Genomic DNA, 16,100 nt, shown 5'->3' with positions numbered 1-16,100 from the left:
TTTTTGTCATGCTCTGAGGAGTCCCATGTGGCTGCCATGCCCTACATGTCACCATAATATAGTTAAGGACACTGCTGTTACAGTTGTTAATGGATGGGCAAACATGTTTCACCAGTTGAATGATAGGAAATTGCAGAGTTCAGCATATGTGTGATGCCTCGGGGCGTTTCCTCTTCCCTCACAATGACGTCCCTGTGATTTCCTTTGCTCACTTTAAAGGTCTAACAGGCTTAATGATGGAGTGTTTATCAGCTGAGGGCTATAGCTGATTATTGAAATGCACTCTCTAATGGAAAAGTGTGCAGGATGCTTGATCAGTGGTAGAAGAAAATAAGAAAATATGAGTTTTCAGGAATATTATAGATACACTTACATTCAAAATCCATAGTTAAGTTATAAAAAGTAAAAGTAGACTATTCATGTATTGAATGTATATAATAGGGTGTTCATTTATTATAGGATATTATGACAATTAAATAGTTCTCCCTTAAAAGGAAGGGGACTAGAAATATAGCCCAAAATAAAGTATTTAAATAAAGTACCACACTTTGAAAAAGAGTAAAAGTACACACATATTAGCAGACAGAATTAAATATTAAAAATGGTAAAGTGCTCATGATGCAGAGCAGTCCATTGAAGAGGTGTATTACATTGTCATACATGTCAAAGTAATGGATTCATATAATGTAAGCAGCGTTCCAATTTCAAATTTGACCACCCTATTTTGCATAGTTTTAGGCATTTTCATCTAGAACAATGTTGATTAATAAACACAATATTGTATTATCATATGAAATGTTATTATAAAAATAAATAAAAGGTTCTGAGAGTAAATGTAACCATTTGAACTGACGACCTTTCAACACTGAAAATAACGTAAAAGACAAAGTTCTTACAAAGTGAATTGTAGCCACTGACAAGAATGAACCAAGGATCCTTAGAATGGACCAGCTTCCACCCTTTATTGAAATTGTTATGCAACAACGCCTCCAATTGGCCCGCTTCAAAATTCCAAATTTAATCCGCTCATTTGATTGGACGACTCTTTTCGAGAGGGCAAGTGGAGGGGCGGTGCTTCACCAGAGTCGGGAGGTTTGTCAATCTATATACAGATTGTCGCGCCGCCAACCGGGACCACGTAGGAGTACATGTTACTTTTTGTTTATATTTTTGACTATTTAAGCTTCGTTGTAAGGATTGGGAATGATGGGAAAAATAATGAACACAAGAGGTGTATTTTTTATCGGGTCCCAGTGACGAAGACATGCACACTGAAGGGCGTTTACCGTGTTTTCCAGCGTGTTTTTCCTAACAGGTAGTGAGCCTCAGCGGTCAGTCAGTGTGGCTCTAAAAGGAGACCGAATATCCCGCTCTGTAATCTCTTGACAGCCTTTTTGACCCATTTTTGGATCGACCGAGGCTCTCAGCGGAGCACCCTTCTCTTCCTAGCAACATGGACAATGTGTTGTTTTTGTGGAGTAGTTTTCTGCTTTTGTAACAGGTAGGGTTTCTTATGTTATTCACAATTATAAACCCTGCAACAACCTGTCGTCCGCCTGTTTAGCTATCATCGGCAACATCAACCCATAGTAACAGCGACAAGAGGGGTTTCTTGCAAAAAAAGAGTGAAAATGATAGTCGTAATAGTGCATAATGAAACATCAAATGCTGGCGGTTTATATTTGGCGTATGGCTTAATTCATGATGGCTGGTGTGGGGATTTTACACCGTTATCCTAATGTGCGCTCTCCCCCTCAGAGAGCTATGAATTCCGCTTGTATTTGACATGCACGTCGCGTTTCTTCCTCACAGTGTTTAAATAATGTTACAGAGGTGTCATTCGTGGGTCATTTTTTTATCAAAAGGATTGCAAAAAAAAACCCGAAAAAAACCCTCTACTATCCACCTGCCATTAAACGCATTAAGGCAGATCCACTGTCAATTAATTACATAGATTAAGTGAATGTTGACCATTCAATTGATTTTTAGTTAAACCCTTCAGGCTTGTTTGACCACCTGAAAAAGACCAGCATAATATTCCTGTTTAGTCTCTATAATGACCTTAACATCAGCATTCAGGCTTTTTAGATAGTTGTACATTTGTTATTATGTCTTAACAGCATTCTTCTTTTAGAGTAAGTAAGATGTCAGAGTTAAGATGTTTGACCATCCTTTGTTGACCTGGCTCATCATTGGAGCTTCCATGGGACATTTAATGGCTATATAATTTTTCAGAAATACATTTGAGTTTATCTTCTTCTGTCTCTTGTACTTAATGGTGCTAATTTGATACACTTGGATGCCTAGCCTCAATAGTCCTGGTAAAAACCCTTACAATAGCTGTTATATTGGGCACTGGGACCTTCATGGGACAGGACAGTGTGCCAATGTCTGCACTTCACTAACTCATGTTCTCTGTGTTTAGATTTCCTCCACTGATGGACATGAAGAAGGCGGACGGTGTGGATTAGGATCTTTTTCCTCTTCCTTTTTCTTTTGTTTGGCTTCATCCTCCTCACCTCAATGTGGTCTCTAAAGGACTTCTTCCTCCTCTGCGGTTCGAAATGAAATGATGGCTGCACGTTGGAGTGATTCACCAAAGGACAATGAAGAGAGTAAACAAACAGCCGTAACTCCGTCTTGCGAGGTAGGAATTTGGATAGAGATGTGTCTGTTTTGTTTGTATTATAGGTGTGCTTGCTTACAGCTCTGGCAAAGTGTTGATTTATTGACTGTTGTGGTATTTCACAGTTATCTGCTGACATATTTAATTGTGTGAACTTTAGCAGTGTAGCAGAGGAGTTATGATCCGGAAATGTTGTGCCAGAATCCGTTTGGAACATCTATTTTTGACACAACAGCAGCTTTATGCTACTCGACCCAAGTGGAAAACATGTGCATTCACTATATATAAACGTCACCTGGATAAATATAGAGCTTTCATGAAAACCATCAGTCTACTTAGCAACTTCATCAAAAGGTGTCCTCACTTTCTGAAGGCTGGTGACAGAAGTTGCTCAGGGTGACTCTAAAGGAAAACAGAGTGAGTGTGAGCTAAGTGTTGCCGCACGTCGCATCTGCCAGGGTTCGGGGGTGACTAAGTTCATTTTTTTCTCACTCTGACAACTGTTTAAGTGCACACAGAGAGTGTTCTACTTGCAGTGCAGCCTTTTGTGGGTCTGCATTCCAAATGGCACTTTGCAGAGCTCATCCTTTTCCTCTTAGGCGCGTTAGCTTCAACGGTTACATCATCATAATCGTCATCATACTCCAGCTAGGCTTGATGCATGTCATAACAGCAGTGCAGCGGTGGCATGTTTTGGATAATCCATCATCAGAAAATGGCAACAGTGCTCCGTGTGTGTGGATGTAATCCTCTTACTATATTAGAACCAGCTAAGGATGGGGGACGTAAATCGTTGGGAACGGGGTAAGGCATCAATCTAACAGTCAAGTTGTTTTAGAGACAGTTGACGTATTAAAGGACGGGGCAGTTATTTGTTTATCATTGAGATGAAGAAGGATTAATGTTTGGCAGTGGCACATGAGTGGAACGTGTGCTCCATTGAAAGTGGTTTGGTAATGGAAGCAATTTATTTCTCAAAAATGTTATGTACTGTCAACATTTTGAAGATCATGAAAAACCTTCTCTTTTAGCTGATTAGATTTTTAAAGACTGTTTGGAAAATAGGGGATGGAGCATGGTATGTGTGGGAGTGTGCTTTGCAGGTGCATTGCTGCCCACTGAATAACCAGACTGCCCTGATATTAGTCATTTCGATTCCATACGTTTCTGATAACCCGAGGAACAAAACACACTCTACAGCGCTGCAGGGGATGTGAGTCACCTGTGAGTCAGTGCCGGTGTTTAGCCTGAGTGTTTGAGTCTGGTCATTTTTCATCTACCTGATGCCTCGTACAACACAAACAATTTCTCACCCAACTTTCAGGCTTCGCTGCTTATGAACTGCTGTACCCCCTGGGGTCTAATGACAGTGGCCTCCCCTCTCCTCTCTCCACCAGCCAACCCTGTGCATCATTTCGACTCGCTAATGAGCGAGATTGCAAGGGGCGTTTCCTTCCCCCAACACACACACAAACACCCCCACCCCTTCCTACTGCCAAACTGATGGTAGCAACACTGGGGCACAGCTGCCCTGATCATTAGGGGAAAAACACCCCACGTGTACAACGTCTGCTTCTCCCTCTCTGTTGGCCTCATTCACTCTCCCTACCTTACTTGACCTGCCGTCACAGTCCCGCTGATACCAACAGTGGGATGATAAAGCAGCTGAGGCTCGGCTATATACATCTCAGAGAAAGACGAATGGAAAAAGATATGTATAAAAGGTGACTTTTTTGGGACTTAAATAACGTTTTTTTTCATTGTTTATTATTCTGTCAGTTATTTTCTCAAAGGGCATATAACGTCTAAAAATTGTGAAAATATGCGTCACGTCTGAAACTGATATTTTGGGATTTTTTATCAAATGATTTATTAGTTGTCTAAACGTTTTAGTTCTACTTGCCACAGTGTTTGGACTTATTTGTGTCTCTTTAACTTCATTGTTTAATGAATTTCTTGTTAAAACCAAATAACTATATATGTAGTTTTATAAAAAAATATAAAAAAATCTGCCGATAAATTGTTTTAGAAAAAAATCATCGGTAAATGCCTTCACAAGCAATTCACTTTTGCTGGTTGTCTTTCTACATCCCTCCCCTTCTTACTCACTCACATTCCGTTTTACATGTTTTATTTCATTAACCAAACCTGTGATATACCTTTGTGTTGAAAGGAAAACATGTGGATAAAGGATAGGGGAGGGATAAAGAAAAACAAGCAAGAACCCAATGAAACACTCTCCACCATATATTGATCCCATGGCTCATTCATGTGGAGCCCATGGCGGTGCTGTGAGTGCTGCTGATGCTTTGTGCTTCGCTCTAAATATAGCCCCTCCCAACAGCATAAATCCCTGTCCTTTTTTTCCCTCTCCCCCGTCCACATGCATGTCTTTCACCCGTCCTCTATTCCCGCGTGTTTTTAGTGATGCTATATTTAACCCATGGAAAGATGAATGCCGGAGAGGGAAAAATGGAATCACTGTACTGGAATCGCTCTCCATTTTCTCCGGAATGCTCTTACAAGCAGTGAATGTGGGGATTTTAGAGGTCGGGGAATGTGACAGCGGTCAGTTTTTGCCACGTAAAAGCTTGTTATTTTCAGTAACATTCATTTTTTCCACATACACAACCCGCTGGTGACAACTCACATTTCCAGTGTCACACCAGGATCTCACTTCTTAAAAGTCAGATGGTTTATTTTAATCATTGGAAGAGGACAAAAAAGAAACATCAGGAAAGAGATTACAGTGTCTCAAAAAGGAAATGAGCTACACTTGTATCAGTGTTTAGATCCTGGGCGGTTCATCAATCAGAGCAGCAACAAAACTATTTTGATTTGCATACATTTAAATAGCAAATGTGTCCCGTGCAGACATCAGGGTTCTTTCCTATTCAGCAAACACGAAACTAACCCGGACGTGACCTGGCTTCTGTGTTAGCACATACACTCGTAGAGAGAAAGTGTTGTGGGAATAACTGAAACTGAAACCGGTGTGTGTTTTGGCATCTCTTATCGGAATCAAACTTCCCAGCTGTTGTTGCTAAAAGGGAAATCTGTACAAGTGCTGCGTGGACCTCAAGGTCAACCTAAACATGTGTGTTGGGTAGCCCCCTTATCTTTTTCATGTGGAGAGGTGACGTCCATGTCTCCTCTGCATGTCATCCTTCAGTCGGCCTAAAGCCCAGACTGTCCACAATCACACTAGACGCCATTATTCCGCTGACTACAGACATGGCATGACTGATGGAAGTATGGAGGGAGGAAGCGGGAAGAGGGCAGGGATTGTTGTCAAATCAGATGAGAGTTTAACCATTGGGCGAGAAAAGCAACCCTTACCATATTTTTTGGTTCTCTCTTTTGCCAATTGGCTCAATATCAAATATTCTTCTGCCTGGATACTCTTGCCCTTTCAGAAGATAAAGGAAGGGCAGCAAGAAGATGGTGAGAGGTGGTGGTTTGGGGGGGGGGGGAAGGGGTTTCGCATACGCAGGCAGACAGGCAGAACTGAACCAGTCTAATGCTCATTGAGGCGCTATCCATTACACATGCGCAAGGCATCCCCGTCACAACATTCGCCCCCTATCTGACTCTATCTTTGGCTCCGAGACATAACATACACCAGTCAGGAGTGTGTGTAGAGCATTTAATGATCTGTGCCGCTCAGTCCTTCAGGCGGTGACGAGTTTACTCCTTTCAGGCTAAGAATTACACTGAAGTGGCTGACTCTAGCCATCTTCACACAGAACTGTTTTTAAACATTTCACATAACAGTGCAAGTACATGTAATTTTCCGCCATTTCCTGCAATAAAGATTTTCTTATAACTCATTTTTCCTTACTGTATTTTACTTCTTTTTAAAAAAATCTTATTTAGTATATATCATATGTTGCACGGTTGGCGGGGCCTGGCAATTAAATTATTTTAATATTTAATTTTGGATGTAAAACCACATTATAGCCGATGTGTTTGTTTTTAATCGACCCTTATGTAACAGATAGTTATCAGTACCCGCGGTTTCAGTGTGGGCTTTGGGGTCTTGGCAGGAAACGACATTATTTCCTGTCAGCGTCAGCAGTGGAAATGAACAAGGGCAGGCTGATGAAGGACTGATTTCATGAATGGCTGGCAGAGAAGCCACAGAATGGCTGAGCCGCTGTCTCCTTTGATTGGCTGTGGAAGTTTCACGAGTCCCAGCAAACTGGTGTATGATATTATATATCATTTCCACAAATGGACCACAACTGCTTAATAGTAGACTTGCAGTTATTGCTATAAAAAGCATGTAGTCTAAAAGAAGGCCAGCATGCTGCCTGTTAAAACGGCTGCATTTGTCAGCAGATTTAAAGCCAATAAATTAATAAGTAAATCAAGTATTCGACCAGTTATACTGCCACTTGGAACACAGAAACAAATGGATTGATAATGAAAGTATATAAAACAAACCCATTGGTATGTGACCTCACTCAGTGTTCATTTGATTATTATCACTAGTGCTGAAATCAGGAGACTACAAATATATATAAAGGATTTCCTTTTTTCCATGAGTTTTATAAAATTGTGATTTAAAGACTCTAAATTGTGGACTGCTGGTTGGAAAGAACAATCAATTTGAAGACGTAACATTGTGTTCTGGAAACTTGTGGTGGGCATCATTTTCTTATATTATAACAACATACTTATTAAGAATGTGCAGTAAAAAGATACAATAAGATATATTAATCTTATTAATAAATCTGACTGGAAAAATGTGTAACAACTGGCTTTTCATCACTTGAATTTAATATCTCTCCTGTAAACCATCTTGATAAGCCTCAGGTTGACTCCCCTCATGACCGTCATGGAGTTCTGTTTCTCTGCCTGACTGTCAGTGGAATGACCTCAGCATCCTAAACATGCATGCACTCCCTGTTGTTTTGTACTGTAGGAGGGTGTGTGGCTCTGCCTGCGTGCATGTGTCCAGAGATCAGATCCATAACTCAGGATTGATTGTATTATATTGGTTTCAGTGCCAGGTTACTGTTTACTGGCCTGCTGCTGGCTTGTGATGTGGGGGTTTTGCAGCCTCAGCTCATGCACATGTTGCTGCATGATGTCACAGCGGTTTGCTCTTGTTATTCACTGACAGTTGTATCTCATTAGTTTGCAATTATTCCAACATAAGGTCATTTGCACTAACGTGATTTAGTCCACATAGTAGGGGTGTAATGGTTCACAAACATTTCGGTTCGGTACGTACCTCGGTTTTTTGGTCACGGTTCGGTTCGGTACGTTTTCGGTACAGCAGAATTTTTTTTCACAAAACATATATAGATTTTTTTATTATTATTAAACTGTGAATAATGTATTCACTCAAATAAATACAAAATATAATAAAATAAACATTAAGGTGCAGAATTTCGATGAACTGAAATAATCTGTATTTGAACTTTACTGTACAAGTACTCACAAAACATAAACTATTAGTTTTGGGTTTTTAATTATTATTAAACTGTGAATATTCACTCAAATAAATACAAAATATAATCAAATGAACATTAAGGTGCAGCATTTCGATGAACTGAAATTATCTGTATTTGAACTGTACTAGTACCTAAGCAGCCAGTTTGACATTAGGACTTGCTTGTCATTGTATTTTCATGTTGTTTAAAGAAAGATGAACTTGTCCACATTGCTTGCCGAAAGGGCAGATCTGCTGGCACTAGCAATGTCTCCTGCTGTGAAGAAAACCCTCTCGCTAGGGACAGAGGTAGCAGATACAGCCAGGTAGCGCTTTGCTAACATGGCAACATAAGGATATTTGGCGTTTGTAATAGCTTTGGCTCGGTCTGAACTTTTTGCGAGTGGTGGAGGCTTAAATGCTAGTGGGAGTTGGGTTTGCACTTCAGTCTTTTGGTACCGGTGATATTCACGTTCGGGTGATGCCTTTTCAAGAGTGTGCAAGTTTGATGTATTGCCAGCCGCGTAACCAATTTTAGTTGAACAATGCCGACAAACAGCTTTGGTTCGGTCCACCTGTCTTTGTCCGTCATCCTTGTATGTAACTGCGAAACCAAAATGTTCCCAAACCGGGGACTTCAATGATGCTGGAGGATTTTCGATCTCAACTTTATCTGCATTCGCCATTAATTTTCGACAGTTCCTCAAATTACTGACTAAATTTGAACGCATCCCTCTGACCAGCTCTCATAGCATGCCCTCTCATCCAATGAAATGACTTGCTCGCTCTATGACGCGATGAGCCCAATGTGAGGAAATTACTCTGAATGCTGCGATGCAGCACCTGAGATTACTTCCAAGAAGTTGTTCACGTTCTCAATTTTTTACGTTTAACGTTATATTCGTTCGGTACACTTCGGTACACACGTGTACCGAACCGAAGGGCCCGTACCGAATAATTACACCCCTACCACATAGCTGCACATTTAAACAAAGTGTAGCATTACTTATAAAGAGATAGCAAGTGATGCAAGTAGAGATGTCCCGATCCGATCACGTGATCGGGGATCGGAGCCGATCACGTGATTTTCAAAAGATCGGAATAGGGAGAAAAAAATCGGAGATCGGAAATTATTATTATTTTTTTTTTTTAGAACATATTTTTATTTTACTTAATGTTACAAAACAAAAATGACCATGTTCACGTCTTAAAGTCATCCTGAGGACTTAGTTTTGGTTTAAAATTACACAACATCATGTATGTGTTGCTTCTTTTAGGCTTGTTTTCAGACCTGGTTGCTTATTTCTCTCAAATCTGGCAACAGAGTGGGCGCAGTGTCTAATAGTAGCAGTAAGCTAACAAGAGGCTACGTTAAGCTGGTGACTCGGGAGTCGGGAAAGAGAAATTGTCAGGAGTTTGTAGGTATTATAAAATTGAAAGCGAAGGCAGTGTAACAGCCAGATGCAATGTTTGCAAGGCGGAGGTTCCGCGTGGTGGAAAGAACAGAGCTACGTTCAACGCGACCAATAAGCTAATACGCTACCTGAGAAACAAACACCAACCACAACACGACGAGTACACAGCGGCCACTCAGGTAACGGCACTGAAACAACCGACACTTTCAGAGACTTTTAAAAGGAAAGAGAAACTGCCCCAGAACAGTGAAAAGGCCAAAAGAATAACAGCCAAGATAGCTGAATTCATCGCGTTGGATGACCAGCCGTTATCTGTTACCTTTTTTTTCTCTTAATGCATTGCATAAAGATCGGATCGGGAAAAATCGGTATCGGCAGATTGTCAAAATCAAATGATCGGAATCGGATCGGGAGCAAAAAAAGGTGAATAATTGATAGTGTTTTTAATATTAACATTTTCATTCAGTGGCTTTAACATTTCATTTAAAAGGCAGTTTATTATTTTGAATTATTGCACTGGAGAAATTGCCTGGCTTAGGTATTTGAACAAAATAGCACTGCTGCAGATCATAGTAGAAGATTTGCTCGTATTTAAGTAAATCCCTTTTGACTTCGAGCAGAGAGCAAAACAGGAACTTTAATGTGTTTCATTTCGCCAAGAGGAATTAATCTTTGGACAGCTGTGTGTTTTGGACTGACATCACATATTAAGCGATGTTATTTTCTGGGTTATATCTTGACATGTTTTCCCCGAACGTGATGGATTTAAGAAGAACAATGTTTTCTGTTTGTCCTGCGGAGGTTTAGCTTATTGTTTCATCAGTATGACGATACGCACTGGCGGCCTCCAAAGTTAAAGAAAGTAAAACGATTGTGTGTTGGTAATGGGGAACACTAGCTGGTTAAAGAGTTATGAGGGGCAACTTGAGGTTCCCAAACCCGTGTAATGAAAGTGTGTTGTTGGGCCCCGGGTTGCCATGTCTGGTCACTAAGTGTGGCCTATAAGAGTTGGATGACCTTTCTGTCTAGACTGTGTGTGTAGCCCTTACAGGGTGGGGTGTCTGTTTTATCACTGAGGTTATCTTTACCCAGCTTTTTGTGATACATCTATCTCTGATACACAGTTTTACACAACATTTGGTGCACAACAAGATGATTAAAGTACCCATTCCGCTGAATACAAGCTTAGAACTGGACATTAATGTACCTGCAGAATTACCAGTTATGACAATGGAGTGTTTTACATGGTTTAGGTGGTTATTTAATTGTATTTGCCTGTGGGGATCCCTGTAATTGAAAGAAAGACAAAATATGTCCAAGGCTGATCGACATTTAGTTCTAAGGGGTTATTAAAATTGCATGACTATCTTAAACCCCACCTCAGGCTACTCCTTGCTCCTAAGTAGTTTTGGCAGTCATCATTTCAAGTGAGCTTAAAGCATCTCACTGATGAAGCCGCCTTGCAGCCAGTGTCACAATCACAACCATCTGGACGTCACACAGCATCAAAGCGTGGAAGGAACATAAACAATGCCAGACAACTATTTACTGGCATCCAGTAGTTCTCTCTTCATGCTTTTCTGGCATATTTTCCTCCCACACACGCTTGATTTCTTTGACATCCTACGGTGACAGGAAGTCTTTAAGTTGACGTTCATTTACATAGCCAAGCTGAGGTTTGTCTTTGCTGTGCAGTGGTGGGGGCTATGGCATGTCTGTTGCGTTCTGTCAGGAAGTCTTCCCTCTGCATAGGACAGTAAAGATTTCTTCTCAGGCAGGGTAAGGAAATAAATAACTCGGGCAGGATAGATTTCCGCATTGCCAGCAAAGTGCAGAATCAGTCAGGTTTGGAGGAAGAGGCAGAGAGGCTGCGCAGTCCTCTCCTCTGTAGGTTTTCGCAGGATGACACAGACATCTTAAACCCTCTGAAGGCGATACAAGCCTTAGGTGTATGTTCATGTAAACAAAGGACAGCAGTGAAAGGTCAATGATGGACACCTTTCTGGCAGTTTCCAGAAAGAGAAGAGGGAAACCATTCTGTCTCTGGGTTTGTCCTGCAGTGCGGCCTGATGCTTGATGATTAAAAGTGAGCCTTTGCTGCTCCGCTCAGGCTGCCTCAGCCTGGTACGACTGCGGAGACGAGCACAGGGAGGCACAGCCAGCTGGGAAGAGACAGCAACACAGAAAGAGACACGGAGGGAATCAAAGAAAAGGGAGGGTAACCAAAACTCACAGGCAGATGACAAGAAAAAGTGCAGTCTGCTTCGTCGTCTTTCAGGCTTCTCCTCAACCGGCCAGTCTGCTGCGTAACCATGGGGATTGCCTGTCCCGCTCCGGACTGCTGACAACTCTTTCGTGCTGCATCCCTCGCTCAGGAAGGCTGATTTCTAATGTTACATCTACGATAATTTTGCGGAGTTTTAAGTTTGCGGAGCATGAATCATTAACATACTGCTAATGAAGCATGGCTGGGGCGACGGCCACGCCGGATAGGACGCCTGCTGGGCTTGCAGATGGGCACGGATATGCACCCTTCCCCTGCCGGTGATCCCCTCCCGCCTCCTTACACCCTCCTCTCCGTCAAGGTGGCATCAGGGAGCGCTGCTGCCAGCAGGGCGCCGCTGGGAACAGCAGGGTTTGGAACACACAGCTGAGGGGCAGGTGTCTGGTCCGATTGGATTTCTTCAGTGAAACCTAAAATGGCTCATCTTAATGTTCTCGACTGCATGATTAACAACAACTGGAGTCTGATCTGTGATCTGTACTGTACCTGGAACAATCAGGTCAGTTTTCTATTGATGTTGCAGGCATTTGACTTGTTGGATTGACCAGGCATGTTGACATTTGTGGCTGGAATTATTTGGAGAGAGAAACAAGAAAAAAATGATCCACTTGCTCCAGTCCCAATTCAAACCGGTGATGTTGCAATAGTCGTATATAGTATAGATCTTACGTCACTCCTATGTTGCATTTATTTCTTCTCATATGGCAACTCACAGCTATTAGGGCACTAAACTAGTAATTGTCTTATGTCGAGACAGTTTATGCAAACATCGGGTGACTGTGTACTCTTTACTGAGGTAGTCATTATGCATTGAACGGCATCCATTAGTGCTGGGGGGAAACGATTATTTCGAAAACGATTAATCGGGCGATTATTTGATCGATTAGTCGACTAATCTAACGATTATTTTTCTGTTGTTCAATTCATAAAAAACGTAATGTAAAAAAAACGTAATGTAAACATTTTTTTTTTCACACTACTGTGTCTCAGGGGATCTTAATATTTAACAAACTATTAATGTGTTATACCAGATTAACGGAAATAATCTCAGCTAACTGCCGATACAAACCATGTTTACCAAAACAAAACACAAGTCTCATAAGAAGCATCTAAATGACCCATGAGCGAAAAATGCTAACGGACATTGGCACAGAACTCAAGATAAAAGTACCCTTATTACTCATCGTAGCTGCACATACAAGATATCCGATTAAAGCTGAGACTCCACAGATTATGTAGGTATATAGTATCATCACTGAGTGATCCGGACTCGCGACAGGGGAAGCAAATACAGTCATCACAACACGTACCTTTACAGAGCTTCTAGGGAGATCGTCTCACCACCGTAGCTGTCAATCTGATCAAAAGACGTGTTCAATGGCATTAAAATGAGAAAAAACGCGGCTGAATCGGTTAATCCATAGGTTTTTAACGTCTATGTATAAAAAAATGATTGAATTTATAATCCATAATTCCATTTTTATATAAAAATCGGAGAGCAAATGCTAGCTGCTATGTTCCAACATAGCCGTTGTGCTTGTGTGATATGCCAACTCCATTTGGCAAAGACTGCAAATGACAATATCTTTGCGTTTTGGACTAACTTTAAAATATTCCCATGCTTTTGAAGACCTAGGGCGAGATGTTTTCGTTTGAGGGCTTCGTGCGCAATCCTGTGAGGAGGTGGTAGCCGTTTCAGTCTCCATTGTGTTTGAAGTGCGATTGCGAACTGCTTGTTGCTTTGTTTACACACCCACGTGTGTAGCGACGCGTCGAAGCGGAAATATGTCGTCGACGATATTTTGAAGTCGACGCGTCGCTCCAGCACTAGCATCCATACAACAGTCCTTATTGCATCTGTTTTTTCTACACATTCTCTACCTGTATTTTGGACACCCTCCCTCATCCTTTTTATACCTTCCTCTCCGTCCCATGTTATCTGTGGAGTTCTCCAGGAATGGCATCCCTGACATACCGTGTATTAATAGCTGGAATTCATTCAGCAGTGCAGCATGGAACTGGAGACTCTGGAGTGCTTGGCATGTTGACCTCTGAGTGTCCCTGCTCTTTCAGACAGAGTGCCTCGTGCTGCCTCAGGTGGCTCCAGACTGAACTTGATTTTGAAGACTGTTTTGTGGTAGTTTACTGGGGGGGAGTTATTGATTCCGCGACAACAACTGAAACTTAAACCCATCTAGAACATAACACGGCCAGGTTTTCAATAGTGATGACACACATGACACTGCTGGCACATGGGCAATCTGTAAACTCGGCTGGCAGGTATTTAAAAATAAAGACGTATATGTCTGATTAGTAGCGAAAGGTTTGCGTTTGGGTGAAGGTGAGGAACAGATATTAAACAATAGCTTACAAGATTTCTGGAGAACAATCATTTTGGGCTGGATTGGAAAAAACACATTTGCAGACATTTGACACTCTTTAACTGCATCTACATGTTTTGGAACGATTCCCCCCATTGGCAGTTTGGGAAACCATTGTTGATGCAGGTTTAGATCAAAGGCTGGCTGTTTAAATCCAGGGGAAGATGTACACTTATAATGGGATGGGATGTTAAGTGCAAGGGTGCAAAGGTCGAGGCCTGTCTATGTTCAGAGAGTGACGTATTTTCGTGTGAATCTCATCATATGAATGTGGTCCTTCTCTCCATCATACAGCTCTCTTTGTGGTGCTATCTTGTATGTTGAAGTCAGAGAAGTCAACTTGGCACCCTTACTAACACTTCATATCTCATTTTCATGCCTTTTAGTTCTTTCCACTGGAAACTCAAACAGAGGGCTTATTGTTGCATGCATTTGTTCCCCCTTCTCTTCTTTTTCATTTCACCATGGAATGTCTGATGTGAAGAGTAAAGAAGTCTTGCTGTGTCAAGCATTGCGGCAGAGCTGCTCTCTGGTATGCCCCTTCCCCTAATTTAATTTTAGCAGTGCTGAAAATCGTTTGCGTCCCATTCCGAACTGATAGGCCTCTGTTTCCAGAGAGCCTCTGCTGTCCGCCGCGTTGAAAACGGCCTTTGTGTGCCAGTAGCACAGCACAGAGGCCTCGTGAAATATTTACAGGCTAACACCTGGTGTGAGACAGAGAGAGGAGCCAGGGAACAACACTGCCACCAATAACAGCAAGGCCTGCCAGACAATTGGTTTGTTGTCATTTGATCATAAGCATTGACATAACCAATCGAAAACCTATTTAGAGCTGGAATGGTTGGACACATAACAGGTATTGTGATCAACAGGAAAAAGTTGTAATTTTTTTTAAAGTGAGGAATTGTGGAAAAATTCACTCTCTTGTGCTTACTTCGTAATTGAGAGGAACCTGTCACTTTTTAATACATTATGGTAAATTGACTACCTTTTCTAACGAAACAAGACATTTGATGACATCTTGTCCTTTTGAAAGTGTGTCACAGTTTTTCACTTGATATTGAACATAACCGATAGTCTTAGCCTTAAAAAACAAGCACTGTTACAAAATAGGTTGTATCCTTGTGCTCTGAGAGGTTTAAACTAAATCTTGGTATATACCATAACATAATATCCCTTCCTGCCACTGTTAATGCACCATTAGATTTACTGTAAAGTGATGGATTAATGTAATGCATTATTTACTGCTGCAGCATCAATTTTAGCAGGACAATATGATAGACATAGATCCTAGACAAAAGTACACCTATTTTGTAGCATACTCTCTACATTATTGTAACGTTCCCATCATAAAGGATCTTCTTTTCACTCTCACACAGCATTAATGCACCCCAGGTTTTCATGTGAGCTCCTGGTTTTGTCTGAGTGTCCCCACTTTGTTGTGAGGAGCCGTTTTAACACGGCACTAGGGGGTTAAACAGGAGAGTCTATGTCATAGGGCGCACTGTCACGACCTTGCCCTGTCAAAAACCTCAAAGAGCATCCTGGATTAATAATTCATAGATGAGGAAACCAATTATACAGGGCTTTGCCTGCATCTGGGTGGGGGGACCCAGGGGACCCTAATTGGCCCACCTGCTCTCCGTCTCTGAAGGGTGGGGCTGAGGTGGGTGGCTGGATGTGACGTGGTGTGTGTGTGTCCTCTCTTTGTTTAGATTGCCCCATGTCTTTAATGTGGGGGGATGGCTTCCCCAGTGGTGCATTAGTAGCCACCTCTACTGACATCCCTGTAGTGATGGACCACACCCAACCCAGCCGAAAGGGCCTTCCATGCGTCATGCAGTGCTGTTTTAGACAATAACAAAGCAGGCAAAACATGTCCGTTCACACGAGACCGCTCAAAAGCGCTGGAGACGCTGTAGTACATATGCGAGGCCTGTAAGTGCCGCTGTAT

At 41.8% G+C, this 16,100-nt stretch overlaps 1 protein-coding gene across 2 annotated transcripts in view; it reads left to right on the top strand.

The window, feature by feature from the left end:
- The first annotated feature begins 1,115 nt into the window (after nt 1–1,115).
- Nucleotides 1,116–16,100, top strand: part of arhgap21a (Rho GTPase activating protein 21a) — a 95,246-nt gene continuing 80,261 nt past the window's right edge. The window contains exons 1-2 of one of the 2 annotated variants that reach the window (XM_034108368.2): nt 1,116–1,501; nt 2,426–2,647. In XM_034108368.2, coding sequence (XP_033964259.1) covers nt 2,570–2,647 — 78 coding nt within the window. In that variant the 5' untranslated portion in view covers nt 1,116–1,501; nt 2,426–2,569. Of the gene's footprint in view, nt 1,502–2,425; nt 2,648–12,152; nt 12,265–16,100 lie in introns of those variants that run through there. The other variant, XM_034108367.2, reaches the window with a different exon arrangement.

The sequence above is a fragment of the Pseudochaenichthys georgianus genome, chromosome 20 (genome assembly GCF_902827115.2).
Source record: "Pseudochaenichthys georgianus chromosome 20, fPseGeo1.2, whole genome shotgun sequence".
Lineage (NCBI taxonomy): Eukaryota > Metazoa > Chordata > Actinopteri > Perciformes > Channichthyidae > Pseudochaenichthys > Pseudochaenichthys georgianus.
The sequence above is the reverse complement of the archived record's forward strand: the minus strand, read 5'-3'. Positions and strand labels throughout refer to the sequence as shown.